At 46.9% G+C, this 9,749-nt stretch overlaps 4 protein-coding genes across 4 annotated transcripts; 3 read left to right on the plus strand and 1 right to left on the minus strand.

The window, feature by feature from the left end:
* Positions 1 to 131: 131 nt before the first annotated feature.
* Positions 132 to 4,143, plus strand: GLAREA_01304 (Hect, E3 ligase catalytic; the record flags this gene model as incomplete). Its single annotated transcript, XM_008088520.1, has 4 exons — positions 132 to 349; positions 401 to 2,598; positions 2,653 to 3,183; positions 3,230 to 4,143. The coding sequence occupies 4 exons, from the start codon at positions 132 to 134 to the stop codon at positions 4,141 to 4,143; spliced, it is 3,861 nt and encodes a 1,286-aa protein (XP_008086711.1).
* Positions 4,144 to 4,771: 628 nt separating this feature from the next.
* On the plus strand, positions 4,772 to 5,743 carry GLAREA_01305 (NHL repeat-containing protein; the record flags this gene model as incomplete). Its single annotated transcript, XM_008088521.1, has 1 exon — positions 4,772 to 5,743. One exon carries the CDS (start codon positions 4,772 to 4,774, stop codon positions 5,741 to 5,743), a length of 972 nt encoding a protein of 323 aa, XP_008086712.1.
* A 279-nt stretch (positions 5,744 to 6,022) lies between these two features.
* Positions 6,023 to 7,003, minus strand: GLAREA_01306 (phytase; the record flags this gene model as incomplete). Its single annotated transcript, XM_008088522.1, has 3 exons — positions 6,023 to 6,065; positions 6,126 to 6,618; positions 6,673 to 7,003. The coding sequence occupies 3 exons, from the start codon at positions 7,001 to 7,003 to the stop codon at positions 6,023 to 6,025; spliced, it is 867 nt and encodes a 288-aa protein (XP_008086713.1).
* Positions 7,004 to 7,437: 434 nt separating this feature from the next.
* GLAREA_01307 (uncharacterized protein) lies at positions 7,438 to 9,042 on the plus strand (the record flags this gene model as incomplete). Its single annotated transcript, XM_008088523.1, has 1 exon — positions 7,438 to 9,042. The coding sequence occupies one exon, from the start codon at positions 7,438 to 7,440 to the stop codon at positions 9,040 to 9,042; it is 1,605 nt and encodes a 534-aa protein (XP_008086714.1).
* Positions 9,043 to 9,749: the final 707 nt, after the last annotated feature.

Here is a 9,749-nt window from a genome sequence, read left to right on the forward strand (position 1 = left end):
TCTTCATCAACGCTCTTTTCTCGAACCTGGATCGTATCGAAGGCCAGTAAATAACTTATCCACCAAGGGCGCACGATCTACGATACCATCCTTCGTGGCTCCTATCCCCATCTATCATACGGGCGTCTCCCATGACTCGAGATATTCAAGGCTTTCGAGATGGACTCTTGGATCCTGCCACCGAGGAGGAAATATACGCTGCGTTATGGGCGACCGCGCCCTTCCCGCGACTCCCAGAAGATGCGCCGGACGAGCTGAACGATTTCATTGTTGATATCAATGACCCTAAACGCTTATATACAATTCATCGCGCTGCGAGACGGCATCAGTTCCAGATATTGGTAGACAGGTCAGTTGTGATAGTGGATCATTTCCAGTGTGCATTGTTAATTTCTATCAGGTACATCTCCCAAATCAGGTTTGGATGCACAGTGAAAACCTGCCACACGACTACCTGTTTTTCTTGTCGGAAACGTGTCGCTGCTGGCGCTCCCGTTCGAAGATACAATGCGACAAGTGCTCGAACTCTTGCAATATATATGGCAAGCCAGGATAATCCAGAACTGGGACTCTGTCACAATCCTAGCGCCGATAAGCTCATCCAACCGCCGAGCATGAAAACGTCGCGAAAAGGCTATGCCAGCATCAATAAGGTTACCAATGGATCGGCAATACCCAACGTAGAACGAAAGAGTAGTGCTTCTGGAAAGCCAGTAGGACCGAAAAATAGTACTCAAGGTGCTTCCCCTGGTAGCCGTTCTCCGTCGAATAACAATGTTAGCACTGGAGTGCAATCAACTACATCCAAAGAGGAGGAAACGCCAGCAATTTCTTTGTTAGATGAGCCATCGACGACAGACCACCGCTCATTCGTTCAAAATGTATTTGGTACGGTTGCCTTCAAAATGGTGGAGTGGCTTGCCCCGAGAAATGTAGAGACGATTTCGAGACCAGACGCAACTGGTTCCGAAGTCCCGGGCATGGGGCCATATCCAAGGCAAAGACCGGTTAGTGAAACAACATCATTCAATATTGCAACATCCGACGAGGCAGAGGCTGCAGAAAATCCAAAGACAACCAAGTGGCAGACACCTGCCCCAAGTAAACCGCAAGATAAATCCTTTTCGGACGTAGAATCAGCTTCGAAGCCAGTGTCTTCGAGTCAACGCACAAGCGAAGTATTAGCACACGCGGAAACCAAAGCCGTCGCAAACTCGGTGACAAAATGCACCCCCAAAATCAACGGTCGGAGAAAGTCCGAGCATGCTGAGCCTCCAAACCCAAAGGGCATCTTAAATTTATCATCCAGGATTGGCGAATCACCTCCTGATGTCATGTCTCTTCCGCAGTATCGTCCTCATCAAGCTATCAGAACGCTTTCTACGCCTCATCAGACTTTGATCACATCAGCAGCAATGCATACACCTAGCATACCGAAAACTATCTCAATGAAAGCCTCACCAGAATTCGACCAACCGCCAGTCACCTCGGGGCTCTCTGTCGCACCCGAACAAGGTTCGAAAATCAAGAAAAACCCAGTAAAAAAATCCATCAATCACGAAACTCTCCCGGAACTCCCTCTCGCTAAGGAAATGCCGCTTCCACAGTCCCTCTCCTTACTTCCTATCGATCTATTAAATTTTCTCTGTGATACATTGCAAATTGATGGAACCTCCGAAAAACACGATTTAGTGCCCACAGAAGTTGGACGGGATGGTACAAGATGGCTGAATTCCAATGGTCCTTATGCAGCAGGCAGGAAGTCGTTCTCCAAGACAAAATCCGTTTATTCTTCTCAAGACAAACAACAGTGGAAGGAATTTATTCAACAAGCACTTTTTGATGTCTTATCGAAGCCCGAGTCTCTCATACAATCTTTCAGCCACTGTGATCAGCGGTTGTACGATACACAGACAATCTGGTACTTGATGCTCCGCCTCACCAGAGTAGCTCCATCACTGGTTCTTGACAGTTTATGGAATGCGGCTGGATATCTCTTCAATCCACCGGATACCATAAGTGCATTGCATGATTGGAAGGAGTCGGATGCTTTGGCGAAGCCATCACTATCAAGCGGGGAAGCTGCTCGACTGATCAACATATGTCTTCACGCACTTGTTGCCACCGCACCACTGTTAACGGACGCGAGGCAGCTTGCCAACATGTCGAGAATTCGATCCTTTGGCTTAGCGATGCTTGGACGAGAGACGTCATCATTAGAGCCAGTGCAACTGTGTCTTGCGTATGAAGACGCGTTTACCAATGATCTCGCTATGAGGCTCGCACGCAGACTATTTGCATCGATACCCACGAGGAGGCGTTTTGCAGAACTTGCCGATAATCAACAAGGATTGAAGCCTGACGGAAAGAAAGAACCTGATGTACTGGAAGGTGTTTTGTCAACATTAAAATTCCTGGACCTAGGCACGACGCCAGCCTTGCACTTTCACGACGAGGAACGAGATCTTCACGAGAAAAGGGTACCTACACTTCTTCTCGATTGGGCAAGGACTGTGATGCTGCAGGACTGGAATGGCTCTGCTGAAGTTGCCGCCGAAGGATCATTCGGTGGAGCGCTGGCAATGATGGCTGCAATATGTAAGTCGCGAAAAATCTTCACAATGTAGCGTATAGCTCTCTAACATTTCTTAGACAAGCACCGAAAATCCTTGCTGCTCGGCGACATTCACTTCAGGACAGAATACTTCGCTGAGCGCCTTGACCCTGTTGGAATGCCACTTGAATGGATCACGTTCGAAGCAAACAAAAGAACCGTTCATCTACTTGATCACCCTTATCTCTTCAACCCATCTACATTGGTAACTTACTTCCGTGCAATCAACTATTCAAGAATGAACGCGGCGTACGAATCGGCGAAAGCAACGACTGGTCTCATGCATTCGACCATTTCAGAAACCAATCTTATGACTGACCAAAACTCGCGCTATAGACTTTTTGAAAGACTTCGCGTAGCTACTTCCAAGTTTCTTGTGCTTGAAATTGGACGTCAAAGTGTATTGGCGGATACTTTTAATGCAATTTGGAGAAGGGAAGAGCGTGAAATGATGCGCCCCCTGAAGATTCGTTTAGGCGAGAATGGTGGAGAAGAGGGTATGGATTCAGGAGGAGTTCAGCAAGAGTTCTTTCGACTAGCCATTGCTGAAGCACTCGATCCTGATTATGGTAAGTTCAATTCAGAATAAGTCACTTCATATATTAACTTGAGCAGGAACTTTTACCATCGATTCGAGAACAAAAATGACGTGGTTCCAGCCAGGCTCGCCGGAGCCTTTGTGGAAGTTCGAACTGATAGGTACAATAATCTCCCTAGCTGTCTATAACGGCCTTACACTACCAGTCACATTCCCAAAGGCCCTGTATCGCAAGCTTCTCGGCGAAGATGTGACAGAACTTCATCATGTAGCAGACGGATGGCCCGACTTAGCAAACGGCCTTACTTCACTTCTCGAGTGGGACGAAAAGAATGGACTTGTCGAGGATATCTTCGCAAGAACATATGAATTTAGTGTGGAGCAATTCGGTCAAGCTGTCAGTCGCGAAATGGATGAAACGGTGCTGTGGCCTCAATTTTCAGATCTACACACCTCTGCCAACCCAGAAGATGCTCCTATGGTGACTAACGAGAATCGCAACAACTACGTAAGCGATTACATCCGCTGGCTGACAGATATATCGATATCACCACAATTCGAAGCTTTTAAAACGGGCTTCTTCACCTGTATCGACCGACGTTCCCTCTCCGTTTTCGACCCCGAGACATTACAATCAGTCGTTGAAGGTATCCAAGACATCGACATATCTGAAATGCGCCGCACAACTCGTTACATCGGATGGGATTCCTCACATCGTTCCGTCCGCGACTTTTGGAGTATCGTCCGCAAATACGATCTCGAACACAAACGAAAACTTCTTGAGTTTGTCACAGCCAGTGATCGGGTTCCTGTTGGTGGAATGAGGAATTTGCAGTTCACGCTACAGAGAAACGGTGTCGATGATGGGCATTTACCGAGCAGCTATACTTGCTACGGTATTCTGCTTCTGCCCGAATATTCTAGTAAAGATGTGCTTAGGGAGAAGTTGGCTATGGCGTTGGAAAATTCGAAGGGATTTGGGTTTGCTTGATTTGATGGAGCGCAGAAGAATGCGTTCAGTGAGCGTCTAAAAGGGGAGGATGTTGGTCGTATGTATGTTGCTTGTATATTAGCTTAGCGTGTTTGCAATGAGGTAACTCGATATTTAGTTGGGTGAAGCCGTGGCATTATAATCGAAAGCTATCTGATGTAAACGTTCATCAATATTTCAACGATGCATATCTTCCTAAATGGAAACTCGCAAGTGAGTCACAACGAAATATGAGATGCACCAGTGGTGTTCCAATTCTCACTCCTAAGGGTCTGAAGCTAAGAGGAAAACAAATCCACTCATGAACGTTAATCCATCAGATGGAGCAGCCACAACTATCTCCAGATACACGAAGTTGGCCTCTACCACTGATCGGCTGTTGTTGAATATGACTCTATCGGCGACAGACCATACCAGGATCGGAAAAGCGAGCGGCTCAGCACATCTACGTATACATCCCACAAATCAAACAAGTCAGCAAAGTCGTTACCCAAGAGGTATAAGATTTTATATTAAACTGTCAGTCCCGAACCTTGAAAAGCTGATCCCCCAGAGATATATGTCTGATTAGTTTCTCTTTTCGCAAACGCAAGTTCTTCTCTACTTGTCATTAATCCGGTCATTCATCATGCACTTCCGCATCTCCATATCTCTACTCCTAACACTCACTTCATTATTACTCTCCCAACCAAGCACAGCATCGAAGAGCGTTCCCTCAACCACAGTGATCTATCAATTCCCCAAATCCCCAACATGGATAGAAAATCTCGCCATCCTTCCCAACAACCAAATTCTCCTTTCCCTAACAACCGCTCCCGAAGTCCGCCTCCTCGACCCCAATCCACCCAACCCATCCATCAAACTCCTCCACACCTTCCCCTACCTCTCCGCTCTCGGTCTCGTCTCCCTCACCCCAAACCTCATCTACCTCATCCTCGGCAACTCCACCTCAACCAGTTTCGGCGCCGGCACCTTCGCAATCTGGACCTTAAACCCCAACACTCCCGCTACCACCACCCTGCTCACCACCTTCCCAAGCGCCGGTCTCCTAAACGGACTCACCCTCCTCTGCCCCTCCATCCTAGCCCTCTCCGACTCCACAACCGGCTGCATCCGTCTCCTCAACACGTACACCAACCAATCCAGCATCCTCTCCCGCGCCCCCGAAATGGCACCCCCAACGCCCTTCTCCATCGGCATCAACGGCCTACGAACCCTCGTGCTGGGGAATAGGACGTACATCTACTTCGCCAACACAGGCCTGTCCCTCTTCGGTCGTCTGCCCGTCGATCTCTCCACGCTTGTCCCGGCTGGGGACGTCGAAATCCTCGCGAGGAACGTGACGGTTGATGATTTTGCGCTGGATGTGAGACGGGGAGTGGCGTGGCTGGCGGGGAGTGCGATGAATGCGCTGTTAAAGGTTGGTCTTGCGGGTGGGGAGGTGGAGGTGGTGGTTGGGGGAGGGGATGGTGGGGTGTTGCCTGGTCCGACGAGTGTGGCGGTGGGGGAAGGGGGGGAGGTGTTTGTTAGTACTAGTGGGAGGGTGGATGGGGTTGTTGTGGAGGGGGGGAAGGTTGTGAGGGTTGATGTTGGGTGGTAGTGGTGAGGATGTGTGTAAAAAAGGTGGAGAAATATGATTTTATTCATAAGTTATTGTTTGAAAATAAAGGGAGAAATCAGCACAGATTCGGCGGGGGAAATCAATCTTGTATTCCTATGTGAAGGTTAGCGTAAAAGTTTTTACAGTAATCCACAACGCACCGGCTCCAACGAATCTCAAAATACATGGCAGGATGATTTGTGTTCGTAGGAGGGTGAAGTTGAAGAACTAGCGTTTGAAGTACACAAATAGGAGGAGTATCTATGCTTATTTCGTATTCTACTTTCCAATCTGCAAAAACACCATAAGTACAGCAGAATATCTACATATTGTCAGTAAAGCTGTATTACCAAAAGCGATGGTGCACAAAGAATTGACTTACGCAGCCGTTGCTCCCAGAGTTTCAAAAGGCTTCGCTTCCGTCGCAAATGAGACTATACAAAGAAACAGTACAATGAACCCAGTGATCCAAGCCAAGCTAATAACGCTACTACTAGTAAACTCCAAAATCCAAAGTGGTGCAATTAGCATTGCCAATCCAACAATAGCTATGAACACTGATACAAATCCATCAACTCTAGTATCAGACATGTAGAGCTCATGCTCCGCATCACGGATTGCGTTCTCGGGATCTTTCCTCTTCACTTGCCAAGGTCGAAAGATGCGGAAGTGGAGGGACTTCTCGAAGAGGTTTCGCAGAGGCGATTTGGGATTTGAGACAAGGGAAAAAAGGTCTTCGGTGTGAGTTATGTATGCTGCTTCTTCGTCTTGAATCGCATTGAGATGATTTTCATGCCAATTACTCAAGCTGGTGGCGTCTTTGGTCGGTACAGGAGGTCGATTGGTAAGATGAGAGTAGTGGAACATGAATTCGTCTTGCATTACTCAGTTATAATGGTCACATCAAGTGCACATCTCAGTGGGCTTACTGTATTCTTTGAGTTTGTGGAATATCTTTCCGTGTAATAACTTTGCTCTGGCACTCGCAATAGGACTGACTTTATCGGCCTTATCGGCTCTGAAAGATCCATTATGAATGTCAGGGGCATGCTTTTCAGAAAGTCGGTTATCCAATTCTGCCAGTTCATGCTCGAGGACAACTATCTCATCCTGGAGAGCAAGAGACACCCTGGTGCTCAGAACGGAGAATCGTCGAAAGACAAGATAATCATTGTCCGATGCAATAAATCTGGTGTAATGTTGGTAACCAGTGTATTTCCATTCTTTGATCTCGATCTCCTCTGGCGTCAAGTTAGGCATGGAATAGGTTCAAAACCTCCGCTGGGAGCTTTCACAGCAGTATTGCGTTGATGAACATATATGTGGTCGTCTCTTGGAAAGAAATGTTTGCACTAAGTTAAGAAGCGAATGTTATGAGGCAAGCCTTCATGAGTGATTGACTTACGAGTGGTTTGGCACGAGACGGTTCGTGGTGGGGGACGTCCTTTGATTCGCGTGTGGGAATGCACGCTGCGTTGGCGAAGTCAAGAAGTGGTGGCTATGTTCAACGGGCGTATTATGAGGCACACTTTCATTTCGCAGCCTCACAGAAGTGTATTCCAAAGACATCCTAACACGCCTCGCGCAAGTGTCGTTAATCCGTATAATCCAGATTCTTCACACGCTCCATGACGACTTGAGTAGTCAACTTCAGACGGGTGATCTTGACAGCAATTCATAGTATCCCGATAGTCATGGCCTCGAACTTCGACGTTGCAACCAGTGCAGGCTCGGGCGATGGAAACGAGTATTCAAAGCCCCCACCGGTCAAGTCCATTGCAGCAGAGGTCTTGAAGAAAAAGCGACAACTCAACAATGCTATCCCTCCACCACCACTGCAAGCTTCTTTCGCCTCTAATTCCTCACAATTTGGAACCCAGCAAGAAGAGCAACAGTATTTGGATGATTTTGAAGAGGATAGCACGCGCAATATCAGCAATGAACAATATCAACGATCTTCCAACAGTTCCAACAACTCTATCAATCCTGGTAGAACTTCCTCTTCTTCAAAGCTTTCGGCGGAGACTGTTAAGACTAGCATAACTGTTCCCACAGCTGCGTTGATATCGGTCATAGATAGTTTGCTCGTGAGCAATCCTGAGTTGGAGGGATATATTAAGTCCAAGGAAGCGCTTGAAAGGAGAGGAAATGGATATCCAGAGTTCCCTATACCAGAATTTCTTTATAGCAATTCTTGTCAGACATGCCTCGACCATGAAGATGTCTGCGTTGTCGAACAGGGTAGCTCCTCGTCCAAGTGCACATCTTGCACTCGGTTTGGGGTCAGATGTCTCTTCGTTAACGTGGAAAGTCCCTACTCCCCCTTATCCAGGGACGTTCATATGAACTGTAGTAGATGCAGAAGCTGGATAGTATCTAGTCAACCTATTCGAGAAGTCAAACTGCCATTCTCACCCTCACGGTACGCGATCAACAGGAGACATGTATTACCTGCCAACACACAAATATCGGACAAGAGAGTGCTCGATCATACAAAGCAACACATTCTCAATCCTCTACTGCGAGCACAGAAGAATTCCGTGCCTAGTTCTATCGCTCAGAATATCCAAGCTAAACCGGTTACAAATGTTCAATCATCAACGACCTCAAACTCGGGAGTCCAGCGTGGCGGTCAAGATACAAGACTCGACAATAACCTCTCGAGGATAGCTACACAAAAGTCTCAAGGATTGGGATCTTTGTTCGAAAAGAGAGCCCCGCGAACGCTGTTTGGAGCTAATGGCTCTTCGTCTACTATTGCAGCTCAATCGTTCACCTCCACAGTAACGTATAGCGAAAGTGACAGGGAAAGCGATGAGGCTTGTGATGGACGCTCTGCATCAGAGAAGACTTCCGGGGGCAGAAACTTGCGAAAGGTATATGCCGTACCATGGCTGCCTTATGATCCTGTTCCTGCAAGCACGACTCCCTTCAATCCGCTCATAGATCAGGCAGATCGCCCAGCACTGGCGGTTGGTCCGACCATCCCGTCAAGTTCCAGTCCAAGAATATCCGATAATTCGCAATGCCAAACGAGGCCTTCTCTTACAGAAGAATTAGTTGATTTTGCGAAGATCAACCAAGCTCGAAATACCTTACGACATGGATTCGAAGAGGCACAAGGAGGTATGCCACCTCGTCTTCGCAAAGCCGACCTGGAAAATCACAACAAGGAAGAGGATGAAGAGGCGAACAATGAGTTGACAGATACCGAAAGGTATTGGAAACAGAAAGCCAAGGAAAGCATGAACTCATATGAGGGAAGCTTTTGGACGAATCATCCACGCAAGCATCGTTGATTCTTCACCAGAACTCACAGAAATACATTTCATGTATTGATTCAAGAGTAGGTTAGAGCTCCAAGTAAAGGTCGAGGGGAAGACAAAATGTTGCTCGTTAGGAAATTCAGTCAAGGATTCAATCTACGTGCGTCTATCACATTTAAATTTTATCATCACCTCTAAGACTTCACAAACCCTCATAATCCAAAACTCATATTCCTTATCCAATCATCTCTACTTCCCGACCTTGAATCGTCAAACACTCCTACCCATTCTACTCCAAATAACCCGTTAAAATTCTAACCCCCCTAAAGAACAAACATCCATAATCATAGACGCATTAAGGGAAAATCTACGCAAGTGTTACCGAAAACTCTAGATGTGTATACACACAACCCAATCTAATGTACCGGGCTTCTTAATATCATTAAAACGAGAGATAGCTGTTATACATCTACCGCTGATATGTTAACAGGTGCGTATATGCGTGATTCTGTATGAGAATTGAGACCAGCTATGTCATTAGTAACCCGGGAGTTGGGATGTCCAGCGAGTAGTAGCTAGTAACCCTCGCACAAAATCACACGCACAAACACACAAACACACAAAAATTTCACTTCCACACATTCAATTCACTATCACTCTCACATCCCCTCATTAAAAAAACAATAACAACACTATATACCACCCAAACATCCGTCATCTCACTATCAACACATTATCCA

Source organism: Glarea lozoyensis (genome assembly GCF_000409485.1).
Source record: "Glarea lozoyensis ATCC 20868 chromosome Unknown GLAREA7, whole genome shotgun sequence".
Lineage (NCBI taxonomy): Eukaryota > Fungi > Ascomycota > Leotiomycetes > Helotiales > Helotiaceae > Glarea > Glarea lozoyensis.